Genomic DNA, 18,419 nt, shown 5'->3' with positions numbered 1-18,419 from the left:
TGACTTTAAAATTCTATTGATCACTTTTAAAGCTCTTCATGGCCTCTCGCCTTGTTATATTTCTGACCTTTTAGTCCCATACGCACCAGCACGTACCTTGAGATCCTCGGGCAGAGGTCTGTTGTCTGTTCCAGAGTCTCGACTGAAAACTAAAGGGGACAGAGCGTTTGCTGTCAGGGCCCCGAGGCTCTGGAACAGCCTGCCCGAGGAAATCAGGTCGGCTGAGTCAGTGAATTCTTTTAAGGCCATTCTTAAAACATACTTTTATAGGAGAGCCTTTCCCGATCTTATTTGACTTTATTTTATCCCTTTTATTTTATTGTATTTTACTAATTTTATATTTATCTTAAACATGTGTTTTAGTCTTTTCTTTATCTTGTATTGTTTTTTGGGTATTATTGTCTTTACACTTGTTAAAGCACTTTGTAACTTGTTTTTGAAAAGTGCTCTACAAATAAAGATTATTATTATTATTATATTTGTGTGTTTTTTTTCAGGGTCAGAGTGAATACCAAAAGAGCTACAGGGTTTCCCGGTCCAGAAGTGTGTCTCCTCAGCGCTGTGCTCCGTTGGCCGGCCTGCGCTCCGACCAGATGGGTAAGAAACCTGATTTGAGCTCTGATTGGACGTTGGGGGATTGGACAAACTTTAGTCTGAACATGCTGCAGATACAGGAGGAAGTTTGTCCTTGATCTTTCAGCTTTCCCACCACATGGAACTAAAATATGACTGGAGTTAAGCTCTTTTTTGTTTTGTTGTAGTGCAGTTTTACAAATGCAGAATATGTTTTATCATAACCTATTGCCAACATTACACTTTTCTGTGCTCCATCGTCAAATTATCTCCTCTCAGTAAAGTTGAATTTTTAATTTAGCCAAAGTTTTAAAGTTTTAGTAACAATAAAAACTATCAAAAACCAAAGTGGAACAATCTTTGAACACACAGATATTCACTTAGAAATACAAAAGAGAAAAACAACAAAGAATTTGATAATTAGTATTCTAAAAATCTAAAATTACTGCTTGTGTCTTTGACATGTCTTTTTCTCAGGTATCAGCAGAGAACCGAGTCTCCAACGTCGAAAAAGGCTCGAACCTGGTGGTATTCAGTCCTGCAGCTCTCTCCTCTGTCCTCCAGATCCGCACCATATTCTCCCTCAGCCGACTCCTCAAGCACACAGAACTTCGGGTAGGAAGTCTCCATAACAAACTGATGAGAATCCCCCCCAAATAGGTATTAAAATAAGAACCCAATAAAGCAGGTTTATCATCTTTTTCAAGCTTGGCCCAACACCCATTATTGTGCAGTTTGGCTGAGCTTTGAGCTTATTTAATATGTGTACAGTTTGCATGCGAACCTGCTAGCTTTTAGCATGTAATGTTAACACATAAACAAGATTTAGGTTAAAACTACAAACATGGGGCGGCTGTGGCTCCAGAGGTAGAGCGGGTTGCCCGTTAATCTTAAGGTCTGCGAAGGTGAGCAAGATACTGAACCCCGAATTGCCCCTGGCGGCTGTTCTGCCAGTGTACGAATGTGTGTGAATGTTAGTTTCTGTTTGAGCACTTAGACTCAGTGACTGGTGAATGCAGATGTAGTGTAAAAGCGCTTTGAGTGGTCGAAAAGACTAGAAAGGCGCTATACAAGTACGGAGCATTTACATTTACATTAGAATATGAACACACATTTATTTTGTCTAATATTAGTTTGTATAAAAACTGCCGTTTAGCATGTTAGTATGCTAGCGTTAGCATCCTATGTAAGCTAATAATGTGTTCTTTAAATGTCCTACTTCCTCTCCATCGCTTCATTACCAGCCTCCAAGAGTCACTCAGCCCACAGGAAGGGACCTTCCCTGGAGCCACAACCCCCAACACCTCCTGGAGCACGAGAAGACCCTGGATCTCGTGCAGACTCAGGACCTCCAGCAGGACCACGACCTGCTGCAGACTCAGGACCTCCAGCAGGACCACGACCTGCTGCAGACTCAGGACCTGGGTCTGCAAGAGATCCAGGAGCCAATGGAAAATCTGGTAAATATCATAGACTATAAAACATAGACATACCATCGTATCCGTGTCAGAACCCATAGGTTTCTGAAGAGAACTGTTGTTTTTGCCACTCTTGGGTTGGCTTCCTTTTTCAGCCCTGGAGGTTGATAACAATACATCACACTGCTCTTTTTCTGTCTCCTCAGTGAAGCCCCACCCCTCCAAGCCTGACAGCCAACCACACCTTAGCCAAACTTTGACAGCAGCGCCTGATGGACAGCAGCCCTCGGCCAATGAGGTGAGCCTAAATGTAGTTGTAATCCGAGTTACTACCTCTCAGTTAAATAAACCTTAACTGAAAATATAAATGAACAGTTTTTCCTCCATCCTGTGTTGCAGGTTCAGCATGCTCTGCGGTGGAGGGCGGGGCTGAGGTCGGGAGGTCAAAGGTCAGGAGGTCATAGGTCAGAGTACCTCAGACAGTTTGGCTGGAAGAAACCCGCGACAGCTGCTTCACCCCTACTGACTGCAGAACAGGTACGATATTACCAAATAGTACTGAACACTGGCACTACCACATGTGAAACCCATACTGACAGTCTGACAGGTGCTGCATGCTGCTAGCAAATGCTTCCACTTACTAACAACAACTCCCAAATGCTTAATATATTTTAAGATCTTATAAAAGGGACAATTAATGTCCACCTCTCAACATAACCAAGTTTCAGTATGTCATCCTGAACACAAAATGGTGCTAACTAGGAATGACCGATCTGATAAGCCGCATTGGTATCGGCCCCGGTACTGACCCTTTTAAAGGTGTTGTGGCCACATGGAGCACAATAGAGCAAACCTTTAATGAGCAGAACCGCTCATGGACAGTTGTTGCTGGTAACTTGCTAACAAGCGTGACAATGCACCAACAAAGCCGAGGAAGAAGAAGACTGCTTGCTAGCAAACGTGGATGTAAACAATGCAGGACTCGAAACATATAAATAATTTATGGGGAAGAAAATGCACAGAACACAAGCACCAAGATTAGACACTGTGTTTGGCTGAGAAACAATGAAAGCAATTTTAAGTGGACCCGGTGGTTCGTTTCTTTCTTGTGATTGAGTGATTCTGTCAGTTTCATTTGTGCAGTCATGGCGGGCGGCTGACTCATGTTACCTAATGCCTCATGCACACTAGAGGACTTTCACAATGTGGGATACCGCAGACATAACGACAGAATTAACCGATTTTTAATATTTTAATGTTAAGAACACACACTAGACGATTCAGTCCAGACGCAGGACCGCACACTTTATACTAAAAGATTTCAGTGTGGCGGTATAACAGACACCCACGTGATCCAACAGAACTTCAGACAGACTGTCGTCTTCAGCTGGTTGTACTTGTGTGTGTGTGCTGTGTTTTGTACAGAAAAACAAAAAGAGAGAATCCAGAGTGAGTTTAAAGACCTGTAGTTCAGCTGCGTGTCCACTAGGTGGAGGTAGACCGGTTTCATTTAACTGAAGAGTAACTGATGAGTTAACTGTTATGTTAGTTATTGATAAAACTGGTTTATCTATTGATTTTGAAATGTTTCAGTGAGTCATTCAGTTAAAAAAAGTCTCTTCATTGTTCCTTTATTTATTGATTAATATTTAAGTGACTGGTCATTAGTGACTGCTGCTGACCTTTAACCCCTCCCTGCAGGTGCTTCACTCCAGCAGCAGATCTGTGCCCCCCTTTAAGAAGAACCCCTTTTCCATGGACACTGAGTATCGGCGGAGCTTCCAGGGTCTGGCCCCGCCTCCTAAGCCCCGCCTTCGTAAACTACTAGAACAGCAGAGAGTCCCACTGTTCCACACACACGTGGTAGCGCGCGCACACACACACACACACACACACATTCTGTTGCGGTACTTGTTTCTGTATGAATGACCACTGCCGCCTACTGTGTACAGGATGCTTGAATTTGCACTTGACTAATTTACTGAATGAAGCTTTCTATTTTCTACTGTTTTATTTTATATTCATGTTCTGAAGCACACATCTGCTCAGTTGGAACTTTCAACAGTTTTGCCAGTTTTCAAGCAGAGGAAAAGATTTTAAAATAACTTAAACCAGAACTTCCAGGTTCTGTTCAAGGAGTAAGGAAACCTCATTGACACTAATAGCTAAACCTCCAGCCCTGGAGCAGAGTTTATTTATTCTTTCATTTGGTTTCTTTGTGGTCCTGCGTGGTCCTGACTCGAACGGGTGACCTCGGGTACGAGAGGCGGACACGCTGACGAGGAGGCTAAAAACCCACGGGCACTAGCGTCTGTCGCCAGTGCGTCTCTTAAGGTGTCGGGGAGTGAGGTTTACTCACTGCACAGCCTCGCTGGCTTCCGTCACATTGGGACCCGTTCCTTATAGGTCCGTTTGTCTCCTGACAGGCCGTTATTGTAAATAAGAAACAGTTCTTAATTAACTTGCCTGGTAAAATAAAATATATACGGCAGTAGTTATGTTTTTTTAACGGCCTTTAACAAATAACGTTTCCCATAAGCCCTAGATGTTCGTGGGTTAAACACCATGTTTCAACAAAAGACACGAGTCCAGGAGCGAGTTGAGGAGTCGCTGTTCGTCAGACATGTCTGCTGGGCTCAGAGGAGTGCTGTAGTTGATTGATCTAATGCTGCCTTCCAGGCAACTCGGAACTCAGAAATGTCCAACTTCCAAATAGAAAAAGTACAACGACTGCCACCTGAAGTTGGAGTTCCTACTTGTGAACTCTGGGAAACAATATGTACCCCGACTTCAGGAGAAGCAGCTGCATGACGTCACACAACAACGGCAGCTCCCACGAAAGCAAACTCTGTAAATGGTAAACCGTGAACTAAAAGGCAACACAAAGTACGTTTAGCATGTACTTAATTAAACTAATATATACTATCATTTAGTAAAACCTGGTTTATAACATATATTTATGTCACTTGTGTTCATTAAAACACCTCTTTTAAATTATCACCAAGGGCGCCGCGCCTGGGTTCAGATGTGTGTACATTGACAAAGGAACAGTTTGGAGTTTTTTAATGGGATCTGTAGTATTATTTTTTTTTCTGTGCCCACACAGTGGTGGTTGTTTAACTTTTTAGTTTATCAGCTGCTGTAGTGGAGGTGATTTGTCTTCCTACAGTCATTTAACTCTTCACAACAGAAGCCCTGACTGAGCTGTGTTCATCTGCAGAGCAACAAAAAGAGGAGGGAGGAGTCAGTGAAGAAGCCCCGCTCCAATCCGGAGAAAGATGATGCCACGCCCCCTCCTCCTCCTCCTCAGGTGCAGAGAGGACACAGGTGTGTTTCTGTGTTTTATGTGTCTTTTTGTTTATTGTAAATTCATTATGTTTATGAGTCTGTCTGTCTGTCTGACAGGATGTTGACTGAGTATGAGTCGAGCTTTCGTTCTCCCCTCTACAGGATCCCGGAGGAAGGCGGAGCCACACACAGCGATGCCCTTCAGGTCAGGGTTCAGTCTTGTTAAGTGTGCATCATAATGAGAGGCGGGGTCAGTAACTGTGTTTATTACTGGACTCGTTTATAAAGCTTCAGGCCAGATGAGAAGCTGGATATCAGTAAGGAGGTAGGTAAAGGTCATGTTTAGCCTAGCTTAGCATATAGGCTGGAAGCAGGAGGAAGTAACTATAACTATAGGTGGAGGCGTTAAATATGCCCATTTGGGTTTTCTGCCTCTCAATTCACTTTATATAAAAAAAATTTCATCTTTTCTAAAGAGGAAAAATACATCTTCAAACAGCTCCAGTTAGCTTACGAGCCGTTCAGCTGGATTTAGTTACCAGAGCTCAAACATGGAAACAAATTATGAGAAACAAATATAAAAGGGTTTGCACTCTTGAATCCAGACTTTTTAAGAAGTAGTCTGGTGTAGGTGTAAGTAGCCAATAGAAACAGTCCCTTATTATAGTAAAAATGCCTAAACACTTACAAAACACACAAGATGCTCTTCAGATGCAAAAAAATCCCTTTATTAATAAAAATGTGACAATGTTACAAAAAAATGAGCATTTCTTCCACAAGACCATCGTCACTTACAAACCGGGTTCTCATAGAGATTTCTATAAGAACCTGGATGTCTCTCTCTCAATACTTTCACACAGCAGCTGCTCTAGTGAGTATTTGGGGCAGCTTGACAGCAGTGTTTTTCATTAATGAACAAGACTAATTGGTTACGCCATAATATCAAAATGAACCGAAAATATTTTTACACATCTCACACACTTTGGCATCCGACTCAAGACAACCACTTTTCTTTTGAGGTAACTACGGTAACGTTAACGGTCTGTTTCTGTCACTCGTTTCTGAGAAGGCGATGAAGCTAGCCGCACCTACATTTGGAGTGCACACGTATTCAAGCCTTTATGGTAACTGAAGCGGCCCAGAGCGAGCTGACAGGCAGGTTAGAGACTTTATCCTGTCAGTTTGTCTCTTTACAAAGACAAGGGCTGCAGGATGAGAGTCTTACCTGAAGAGAGGCTGTGAAGACGAGAAACCACATATAACATTTTTTATCAAACCGGGTGGGACTGGATGGATTTAGCACGAGGAGGAAACACATGTACAACGTACGGTTTTCAAAATAAGGCGTCTGTACAGGATGGAAATAAGATTAATTGGATTATATTAACAGAAAGTATAAAACATATTACATGGGTCCATATAAAAAATATAAAATGTTAGGGAAATTACTTATTTTGTAGTCTTTGATTTAGAGTTGCTGGAAAAACATTAAATAAATTAGTTGACTTTTGTTGCTTTTTCATCACCATTTATAGCTCTACAATGGGTTTATGATTAAATAGTTTATTAGAGCACAATATTGTTTATAAGAGTGCAAAGTTCTTCATAGATAACCTCTTAATTTTGCACCAAAATAATGCATTTAACTTTAAAATGTACAAATAAACCCCCCGAGAGGGTCCGAGGACCACCCACCATGTCATCGTCTCTTAATATCCTGTAGGAAACACTTAGGACGGTGTATGTGGGACATAAATAAACTAAAGTGGGTCCATGGTGATACAGAGTGACTTTTAGTAGTTGTTATCTTCTCTGAACCACCTTCACTAAAGGTTTGACCACTTTTGTGTATGTTTTTAGCTAAAATTAAACTCTGCAGCACTTTGTCCACCTGCACCTCTCAACACCTCACAGAGAGGACGGTTGATCTGACTGATCACTATTCCCTTGATCAGCTTCCTTCATGTGGTAGACGGGGGATTTGTGGCTGCCAGCTAGCTAAACTGTGCGCTTGTGTGTGTGTGTTGCTGATGGAAACCCAGAGTGCTGAGTGTCAGCATTGAAACCACAGAGCTTCATTTCAGGGAAACAACTCACTGTTAGTCACACACACACACACACACACAGGTAGCTTCCCACCAGTCTTGTGGAAAGTGTCGTTGAGGAAGGGGACAGCTGCTTTTTGCAAGACAAAGCACTTTTCAACTTTTGTACTTTAAATCTGCAAAATTCAGCTGGCATCAGTTCAGATAAAAACATCAAACTGGTGCAGACGAACAGCGTAAAGTACATTCCCAACACCTGTGCAAGGGAAAACAGTTTCTTCATTTTCCTTCCTAATATCTAAAGATGTTGTTACACTGTATTGCCCTGTTCTGTAACCGGGGATGTGGCTGCTGATTTGGGCCCTTCAGTTCCAGTAAAGGCCAAATCTTAATGATGCAACACTCAATGATATTTTAGACAAAAATGTTCTTTCAACTTTGTGGCAACAGCTTGTGTTAGTCCACTTCCTGTTTCAACATCACAACGCCCCCGTGCACAAAGCCAGCTCCATGAAGAAATGTTTAGGTGTGGAAGTCTTTGACTGGCCTTTACAGATCCCTTACCTCTACCCCATCCGACACCTTCCGGATGAACTGGACCGTGAGCCAGACCTGATCTGGGAGCAAATCTCTGCAGCAGCTTCAGCATCTGCTGGGAACCTGAAACCAGCAGAGTGGAGGCTGTCAGAGCAGCACATGTTCAACGATGTGTGAAATTAGGGTTGGACAATCCATCTAAATATTATCTCGATGTGGCCAAGTGCATTATCTAAATTGCAGGAGCTGATAAAATGTGTCACAACGTACCATATATATGAAGCATTGTGGTGCTACAGAGACGCCCCCGGCCTACTATTTATAGTCTCCAGAGGGAACATGCTGTTTGGTGCAGACCCCAGCAAAAAATGGGACGCAATTTTTATATTTTATTTAGCAAAAATTAAATGCAAAAATGACTTTTTAATATCGTGACTCATTTCGCAATATCTGTTAATAATTGCAGTCGTTCCACCCTATATGAGTTTTTTTAGAGGCCGTGTTGAAGGATGTAGTTTGTGAAGATGTTGAACTGTATTGCATTATAGAAAAAGGTGTGTATGTTATTTAGTTTACCCTCATTGAAGGGCGTGTTGTGATTTAGAGGCGATAATATCTATTTGTATTAGTGAAGTACAGTAAGTCTGTCCGGGACCAGAAGTAATTTTTTAGTGACTAACATGAAAGTATTTACAGGCTTTATTTATTTTATATATCTTTGCTGTTTAGAGATGTTAATGCAGCCTGAACTCAGTTTAATGAAACCTAATATTAATAATATAATAATTGCTGGTTTTGTATAAATTAGTCTAAATAAAAAGCATTAGCATCTTTTTTGGGGGTGGAAGAAACCAAACCTCTCATTGATATAAAAGATTTGAAACTTCTCCCAACACAGAAAACAGAACATTGAAACTTTCATGAAGGGAGAATTCATTGCAGAGCTGCTTTAGCTTTAAATAGGTGGACCTAATAAAGGGGTCAGGGTTATGCACAACTGGAGTTTGTTCTGGTGGAGAGCACAGAAACTAATGCTGCAGCTTATTTTAATTGTACATTATTTCTTTAAATAAACTAAATTGATGAATCTGTGGACGACGTGTAAGCGTCCCATTAACTTTCCATCCCTGCGGTGAGTCTGGCCTCTAAAGAGTTTCAGTATGCGGAGGGAAGCTTTCAGCTGACGTGAGGTGCTGTTGGTTCAGAGGACACAATAAAACATATACAGACTCCTGTCAGTCAGCACAGCAGCAGTCAATGTGTCAGCCGTATTGTTCGTCATGGGGATTGAGGTTTAGATTAGGGACAGGCTGAGGTTAGCTTTGAGGACTGGGGTCAGGGTCAGGTTAATGTGAAGGATTACCAGAATCAGTGAGTGAGGTGTTGCAAAAGCTGCAACTCAGACACATTTCATGATTAAAGCAGAGTTGAAGTATTTAATGTGTTCGATACGAACTCTCTGTAACCCGTTGTGATTGCACAAACCTTTTTAAATCATTTCTCCCTTTAAACCTGCGAGAACCTGGAGAATCTGTTTGGTGTTTTTGCTTGATGATCAAAATAGCTGCAGAATAAACAACAAATTGATTAATAAACGTTTCATCTCTGAAATGCATTTTAATTTGAGTCAAAGAACTAAGAACCGGCCTTCAGGATTTAGTCTGCATGGTTCATCTTTCTCATGTACAGGTTCAGGAGTTGAGTCAAATTAGGTGCTAACTGGTCAAACACAAACCTTAAATGCTGCTACAACTTGTGCACAGCTTCATTCACGCAGTCTTATCAATATATACATAGTATATAGTATCTTAGCCTCTGCGGGCCATGCTCCAGAAGTGAATTCACTCTGTTGCCCTCTGGGCGTCGTCATGCACTACCTGCGTTCAACCACCACTCCAAATCTTTTCTCCCTGCAGGGTGTAGTATTTATATTGCACATTACATTATCTACTGGCATTTTACTATTATTTATTCAGGTTCTGGGTTCACTTGCTTGGTTGTATGTTGTGAAATGTGTGCGTTTTGCATTGTGTATTTGTTTTTTGGGTACATGTTGCTCTTACCTAATTGCCCCTAGAGAGATTAATTAAGTTTTTTGAACTTGAAGGAATAAATATTTTTTGAAGTTTACATTTGGCACCATAAACGTATGCTGAATTAGCTGTTTGAGTTCAAGTGGATTTGTGGACATTTATTCACATCAGGCCTCCTCGGAAAGTGTAAGTCGCACTGAATCTAAAAATAAGTGTATCGTGTCGGCGTGTTGAGATTTGACTCGGAGAACGAGTCCGAATTGTTATGCAAACTGCGAACTATAGTGATTAACTTGTTTTTAGACATGCACCTGTCCTTTCACCTCATGCAGTATCTTTAGATTCTGAGTTTAACTCCTGGAGTCTTAGTTCATGGACGTATTAGGTGAAAGTAGGGTTGGGCATTGATTTGAACAATTCTGATTCCATTTGTGCCACAATCTTAGCAACTAAAATCAAGCAAGTTGTTTCACTACAAGTTCACGATTGCAACGAGGTACATGTTAGTTGTCCAAGGAGGACGAGGCAGGACAGGGACAACGCCTTAGCATGTCGAACACGGTGTACTACTTGTTGATTTTTAGTGCATCCTCCCGTGCAAGAAATAAGAGTCTGCCAGGTGTTGCCGACCCGAGGTTATCCATCATAAAGTAAAGCCACACTTTTGAGCGCTGCTTACTGCACACCATGGCTGCAACAGAACAAGCGCCTGAAGTACGATGGCCGCAACAGAAACCAAAACTAGAGCGTGTTCATTTTGGTGCCGATGATCGGATTCGAAACAGTTCCATTGTAATCGTGATTTTTGAAACCAATCCCGTTTAAAAGACTTCCTGTGTGTCCCCGTGCAGGTGAAGGAGTTGAGGCAGAAGGCCTTGTCGTACCGCCGTCGAGCCTGGGGAGCGAATTTCTGCAGAGATCACCTGAGCCAGCTGCTGTCTGAACACAACGCTCTGTGGGAGCCAACAGAAACCACAGACTCTGCCACTGACCCCCCCTCCCCCCGCCTCGCCTCCGATCACGACCCAGACAGCCGCAGCACTTCCTGTGTGGAGGCCCTGGACCTGGCCAGGTGAGAGACACGACGGGTGGAGAGAGCGTCCTCTGAAGACGTTTCTTTTATTATATAAGTGTCGGTCTCTGTTTTCAGCCGCTCCAGTAACTCCAGTAAGAGGTCTTCTGTTGCGGGGTCAGCAGAAATAACCAGAACAAACAAAAACACACAAATAAAAGCACAAACACCTCCAAGTCCTCCTGCTGAAAGGCATACGGCCTGGGGAGAAGAAGAAGAAGAAAATACACACGAGTAAGTGTTACTCTTCAGATACTTCTTGTCTTTGACATTGGTTGATACCACTTTCAACTCTCTCTTAAATATGAAGCTACAGCTAGCAGATGCTTAGCTTAGCATAAAGACTGGAAATGGCGGGGGAACAGTCGCATGACCACAACTTGACGTTTTTACACTTGAATGTGTTTAAGGTCGGGTATCGTTGAAATTTGATTGATTCTGATTCTTCCATAATAATCTGGTTCTTATGGAATCTCGGGTCTGCTTTTATAGACTGTCAAATACTCACTGCAGTTCAATCAGGAGCTGAAATAAGCAGAAAGTTAGGAACCGATGAGCAGAATCCAAACGCTCAGAACGTCTTGGAAATTTAGTAACGGTTCCAACTTTGAACTGGTTCTCGATGCCCAACCCCAAACGAGACTTAAAGTGTTAATGATTGAGCTTTAGAGATGCTGGTAGGAGGATATTGGTCCCTTTGGACAGAGCCAAGCTAGCTGTTTCCCCCTGTTTCCAGTCTTTATGCTAAGTTAAGCTAACTGGCTGCAGGCTCTAGCTCGTGTTTTTATTTTTAACTCTATAAATAACAGTTGAAAGTTCAGACTCCAAACGTGATCGACTGATGTTTGAGTTGGTCGGTCGGTTTGTAGATGTGGGACAGCAGCGGTCTGGGAGCATCGTGTTACATTAATGACCAAAGGGGCCGTTAGCCAGCATAGCGTAAATATGAAAGGAAAAGAAGGGAAAGGATCCACAGCTTTCACGCTTCATTCATACGTTCGATGTTTCTTTGTTCTTCGGGGCTGGAATCAGGACAAATCTGAATGTAAAGCTGCAGTTTATTTAATGCTGTTTCCACAAAGACGTCTGTCTTCACACAGACACCAACGTATTTCTGGTTGAAACTCATGCAGTTTTTATTCCTTTGATGTTTTTCTGCGGCCATACTGGTTTCTTAGGAACTGAAACTGTGTGTTTGTCTTTGGTGTCGGGGGATGTTTTGTGTGTACGTGTGTTTCTGTGTGTAGGGAGGAGGGAAGGTTACCGACTCCGAGGTTGAAGATGCTACCAGTTCAGAGAACTCACCATGACCTCACCACACCTGCCACCGGTACATGCATGCGCACACACACACACACACTCTGCTCAGACCACAGTGTATGACCTCTGACCTCTGTCTTCCAGGAGGCGCTATACTAGTGGGAAAACTGAAGAGCAGTGATGAATCTTCACCATTCAAACAGGTGACACTATAATCAGTTATACATTATCACGGCTCCGGACTGCGACTTATTGGTCACATGTGCAACCTGCCAGTTTGCTGACTTGTTTTTACTCTTTATTGCATGTTGAAAAACGAGGAGGGAGCGAGTCTGCCAGAGTTGGCCAATGCGTGTGAGAGGGGCAGGGCGTGGGTAACATAACATAACGCGTGTCTCGCTTTCGTGGCGTCAAACTCATCGTCTGTTAAAGTCAACCATGGCTAAACGAACCACTGACGTATTTGTTTTCCATCTCCGGTTCCTCCTGTACCAGATCCGGGCCCCTCACAGCAGCAAACTGTCAACTAGTCAGAGTCAGAAGAGGCCGCGGCGAATAAATCCGAGAACACACCGTTTCCGACGGGACTGGCTGAGGGAGTTTACACGGATTAGATTAGTGAAAAGGAGAGTAAGGAACAAGTTGTTTACTTGTTCTGATTTGTTGTTTTGTTTTGCACTGTAATGACGATGATGCAGCAGACATGTGTGATACCAACGTCTCACATTTGCCTACAAAAATAAATGACGTTGTGCAGGACGTGCAGTAAGTTAAGCTTGTTCAAAGATGCAGGGTTAGTGGCAGGGCCGCGAAATCCTGGAGGGCCTGTAATGATTCAAGTAGAATTATAAAGATAAAAATATCACATCAACCTTTGCAGTTTTCAATTATTCACACAATTTCATCACCAAAAACAAAAAAAAGGCTCGAAACATTGCCACTGTCATCCCAATATTTTAGAAAAGCTGCTGCAAAATGAGGCATTTTAGCCCACAACAATCACAATAAAGGCTGAGAAATCCTGGAGGGGCTGACTAGAAGTGTGAAAAGAAGAGAAATTTGGACATATGGAGGACCGACTGAGCGCGTCGGCCACCGTAGCTTCTCCTACAGGCATAAAAAGGTAGGAGTGAGCGGTGACTGAGCCGTTGCAATTTGCTACCGTCACCACTAGATGCCACTAAAACTTGCACACTGAACCTGTAAGGGTTGCGCCCCACAATGTTCTTATTCTTACTAGATGCACTGTGCTTCTAGTAAAAAAAAGATTATATTTTGTTGTGATACTTACGGGACTGTTTTTGCGGTCAGAGGTGCGGGTCAGCCGTGTCTATGGCAGCGGGGGCGGAGACCGCGCTAGACGTGCCGGTCAAACGGAAGGAGGCGTGGTCAGAGAATAACTCCCCTCACGCACCTTCATCTGGCCCCTCGCCCGACCACAAACCAGCTGCCAGTCCTCCCTCTAAACCAATCAGGACGAAGCAAACGCCTCCACCCGCTGTAGCCCCGCCCCCTCTGGTCCCACCCCCGCCGCACTGTATCCAAGGCACTCTGAGACACCCCGACTTCCAACACAACGGTGAGCTTCACATCAGGAATGTATTGGTATTGTATTGCTGAGTAATAATCAGTTGAATTACAGATTAATCTCCATATGATCTTCTGCATTAATCGATTGATTGTCTGGTTCCTGAAGCCCAAACTGACGTCTAACATCAGAAGAAAGCAGCACATTTTTGCTTAAAAATTTAATTTATTAAATTATCAAAATGGTTGGACTGTTGATTAATTGATTGAACGTTTTTATATTGATTTTGTAATCAGCTCGGTGACCAGGACGATTTATTTTTGCTTTTTTATCTGTTTTTCTTTCTGTTCTTTTTAAATAAGCTGCTTCCTCATCACTCCCGCGTGAAGAATACAAAACAAAACCCTTATAATAAATACATTTATATAAATCTATAAGTTGATTAAAATTACAACATGTGCTTTGGCTTTGAACGTTTTAAGGAAATGTAGAAACAAGTGAGGAAGGAACCCTGATTTTATTAAAAAGCCACTAAAACCAATTGAAAACGTTCCTCTCTTGAATAGCTTCTTTAAATTATAACATAACTGCTCATATGTGATAAGGTTTGATCCAAATTTGAGGCTGTAACCTGCTAAAATTGTAAACCAAAGGAGTATCTACCTGATCTTAAAATAACAAAACCTCCTCTGTCCTGGCTGCTGTTAATATCTGCCGACACACTCACGGGGACTCCCCCTCTCCTCTTCACTTCCTTCTCATTTTCTTTTCATCTAGTGTTCTCAACAGATCCGATTTCATATTAAACCTGGGAAAACCTCGCAGTGGCAGATTTCACTACATGTTTCGTGTAATGAGGGTTTTTCAACATGACGAAATGAACTGTTAAACAATAAAACAGCTGTTTACCCTCACAGCTGCATCATTAATGCCTCGGTGACGATCCCTCTTGTTATCTTATTTCTATATTAGGCCATTATGCAAATCAGTGAGCAGATGTGCTTTATGGCAATATTACATTTATGATCATGTTCCCAGCTCAGCTCTATGGATGGAAATATCTCTAGAGCCGCATTTCCTCCACAGGAACTTTACCCAGAACTAGGAACCTTTGGAGGAACTCACTGTGTTTCCTCCGCAGGGAACAGGGACTTTATTTTACCCCCCAGAAAAGTCCCTGCCCGGGGAAGGGGGTAGTTCTCTTTTTCAAGGAACTAAAAGGTTCCTTCAGCCCATTATTGATTTATTTTAACTGATTACATTTAGTTTAGTTTTTTACATCCAGGATGTATTTAATAAATAATTAAACATGATAACAGTACATGTACATAACTTTTAAGTCTTTGGTTTTGTTGTAACACTGATAAATAACTTTTGGAAGGAGGGCCAGTAAGTTTCAAACCCACTGGCCCGGTGGGGCCAGTTGCAGAAAAGTTTAACGTTGAGCCCTGATTAGCATGAACATCAACAGTGCCAATCATCAGCATGTTAGCATTTAGCTCAGAGCACCCCTGCTTTTAATTTTATTGTAACGTGTTTGTTCAAGGTTGCCTTTTTCTGTCTTATGCACTCACTTTTCTCCCAGTGAAATTAGTAAAAAGTCTTTAGTCCTCACCTGTTGCTGTGTAAGTACAGCCTCACGGAACAGCTAGCATGGCTGTAGACTCTGTGTTGTTAGAAGATTATTCATTGGTCAGATATTTAATTCCCTTTATTAACTGAAAGCAGTTATTTTGTCATTTTCAGTTTCTCTATAGATTTTCGGGGGGAAAAAAGACCACGTCACAGTTAATATAAACTGTGTGTTGTGATCATTATAAAATTGCATATAATGTGATGAGGATTTTGTCCCTCTGTGTGACTGTAGTAAATTGCTAATCCATAATGTACACGTCACAAATAATCCCGTACCCGTGTCTCCGCAGGTGAGTTGGGTCTGAGGTTCAGGGAGCGGCAGTGTTCAGGAGGAGGCTGCGGCTCTGATGACGGTGAAATAAAAATAACAACTTTCTACACATTTTAAATAACGAAAAACAATCATTGATCTTGTTTTAAATGTTTTTAAATTCTTCAAATCTTCCCGTTGCCTAGACGACCGCCTGTCGGTGATGTCGTGCCGTTCGGCAGCTTCCTGCTCCGTGGCGTCCGCCGTGCTGGAGCGTGCTCAAAAGAGACGAGAGAACTTCTGGGGGAAGAGATGACCTCTGACCTCCTAAACCCTAAGCAGCGCACCGCTGTCGCTATGGAAACCAGCGCGTCGTCGTAGAGTTTATAGTGGATCAGTCACTGCTGTAGAAGAATTAGTGAGGATATTTTTTAAACAGATGAAAGTGCTTAATTTAAATAGTGGGAATAATGTATATTTATAGATTAATGTAAGATAATTGTACTGTTCCTTTTTAAACTACACTTTTGTAATAGATGTTTTTATAAATATAGTAATTTTGTGTATTCAGTAATTATGTTGCTCACTGCGTGTTTGCAGAGATAAAAGTGACATAAACACAGACTGATTTTAGCTTTTGTGGTATACAAATCCTGAAAATAATGAGTTTAAGTTACTAAAAATAAAATAAGAATGTGAGCATGAACCTTTATGTCTTTGAACTCTTTAAGAAATGTGGTCGTGTTGGTCACCTTGAACTCTTCCTCAGCTTTATGATCAGATCACATCATTACTATGCATCTGACCTGTAACTGGGACTGAAACAAACTTTACAAAGTTCTTAACAATAAAGGATAAAATGAAAATAACAAAAACACAAGGACATAACAAAAGCAAGCATAACTTAATGGTTCAATGTGTCAAACTGCCCTAAACATGACGTTTTAAGCTGTTTATAATTAAGCATTTATTATAACAGCATATAGAATATTTGGGACGGAAACTAAACTTTGGTGGATGCAAATAATTTATTGTTTCTTCTTCATTAACTGCTGAAACACAATTTCGCACTTAACAGTCGAACGTTAGCGTCTTAGTTGGCAAAAAATATGAAGTATAAATGAAATTACCTTGAAACTTATAATCAATAACCCGGCTTTTATTTGCTTCACTCACTGAACTCACCCGGCCTTTATTTGGGACGGACCTTTAATTCCTTCTGCACAAAACTCTTGCTCTGCAAAGATGGGAAATGAAAAAATGTGACTTTTTTTCTTCTCTTATTGAACGCACCCAGAAAATCTGAATTTCTTTCTTGTAAAATGAACTAAATGAATTGTGGAGAATTTAAGCTATCTAATATTGTGTAGCTTAAAAGTACTCGTTATGCAGAATGGCACAGGAATGAACATATATTACAATATATTTCTGGATTATAACCGCTTTAATGTTGCAGCTGATAAAGGTTGAGCTCCTTTTAATGACTCTACGTACTGCTGGGGGACTTGTGAATGGGATCAATAAAGTTTTATTGACACAACAATATCATTTATTTGTTGATTTATATTTTGTATTATTGATCTGAATCAGCAAAGTAACTAAAGTTATCAAATAAATATAATGAAGTAAAGAAAATAAAATATTTCCCCCTGGAAAAGTTTGTGGAGCAGAAAATGGAAATACTCAAGTACCTCAAAAGTGTACTTTCACCACTGCAGGATTGTCAGTAGTAGTACTCTTGTACACTTCCTCTGTACATCTAATCTGCTTTTTTATTTTCAGTCACCTTGATTAGGTTGGGAATTTACAACAAAAATCCTTAATCACACCTCTTTAAAAAACATTACAGAGATGATGTCATCGTAGTGGAAGAGGAACAAACTTCGTCATCATCACTTCTTACGGATAGAGAAGAAAGATTACCTAGCAGCTGCTCACGCCGCTCGCACTAAACCAACACACGGCCGACTGTGAATTCCCCTCGTGATGATAAACAGGTCACACAATATAAACCTCAGGGAGTGTGCAGGGGCGTGTGCTCTCCTGTGATTTTATCATCACCATCATGAGAAAAATTCTGTTGCATCCAAGCAAACGTGACAACACAAGTGTGGAACACAGAGCGTGCAAATGCTGCGCTTCCTTCAATCTCAGTTTCAGTCTTGTCACACAAAAGTACAACAAACACCATCAGGAAGTTTAAATGATCTGTTTTGTTTACACTTTACATGCATGTGATTTTCTTTTAATGAAGAGACAATTTCCTTGCAAGTACTAAGCTCTAAATTAAACAGTGGGGTTTCTGTGTTACACTGTGTTGAGCGTCTTCATCTTCTTCGTTGGTGTAGGCTGCTGCAAACATTGACGACAGAAAGTGAGCGGATCATGTTGGAGTTGGAGCTGACAGATGCTGAACAGCTTTTATTTTTAATGAAATTACTAAAACGCAGAGAAGGCGTCAGAGGACGGCAGAAGAAGAAGGACAAGCAGGAAATGTGCAGGAGGAAATACAGTATAAATTGGCCTTTAATTAAAATGCTTTCCCCGCCAAGCTCAGACTCTTTAAGCTCAAATTCATCCTCAGCACTGCTCCACTGAATACAGTTTATTTCTGCTTACCATTTTTATAATTGCTTCTATATTAATGTATATTGTCTGCTAACAGAAGGGAGTTACAAGCTCAATTTCACACTATGAAACATGTTGGATTGTGATAAAATAAATCTACCTACTTAGCTAATTAGGTGTCTGGTACCTACAGTATCTCACAAAAGTGTCCA

General features: G+C 41.5%; 1 protein-coding gene across 14 annotated transcripts in view; it reads left to right on the top strand.

Annotated features, from left to right (window-relative positions):
* Positions 1-16,345, top strand: part of mdm1 (Mdm1 nuclear protein) — a 25,118-nt gene extending 8,773 nt beyond the window's left edge. The window contains exons 2-17 of one of the 14 annotated variants that reach the window (XR_006823222.1): positions 498-597; positions 1,051-1,188; positions 1,818-2,033; positions 2,198-2,289; positions 2,391-2,528; positions 3,693-3,854; positions 5,212-5,318; positions 5,397-5,484; positions 10,746-10,966; positions 11,045-11,200; positions 12,214-12,296; positions 12,371-12,429; positions 12,547-12,600; positions 12,722-12,856; positions 13,187-13,349; positions 13,538-13,678. Coding sequence is in view for 10 of the 14 variants with exons in the window: in XM_046040576.1 (XP_045896532.1) it covers positions 498-597; positions 1,051-1,188; positions 1,818-2,033; positions 2,198-2,289; positions 2,391-2,528; positions 3,693-3,854; positions 5,212-5,318; positions 5,397-5,484; positions 10,746-10,966; positions 11,045-11,200; positions 12,214-12,296; positions 12,371-12,429; positions 13,538-13,805; positions 15,680-15,742; positions 15,846-15,955 (2,001 nt within the window). In the remaining 4 variants the exon portion in view is untranslated. The other 13 variants (XM_046040578.1, XR_006823224.1, XR_006823223.1 and 10 more) reach the window with 13 other exon arrangements.
* The last annotated feature ends 2,074 nt before the right edge of the window (positions 16,346-18,419 follow it).

This window comes from Micropterus dolomieu, linkage group LG23 (genome assembly GCF_021292245.1).
Source record: "Micropterus dolomieu isolate WLL.071019.BEF.003 ecotype Adirondacks linkage group LG23, ASM2129224v1, whole genome shotgun sequence".
In the NCBI taxonomy this organism is placed as follows: Eukaryota; Metazoa; Chordata; class Actinopteri; order Centrarchiformes; family Centrarchidae; genus Micropterus; species Micropterus dolomieu.
Note: the sequence above shows the minus strand (reverse complement) of the source record. Positions and strands in the feature narration are given on the sequence as shown.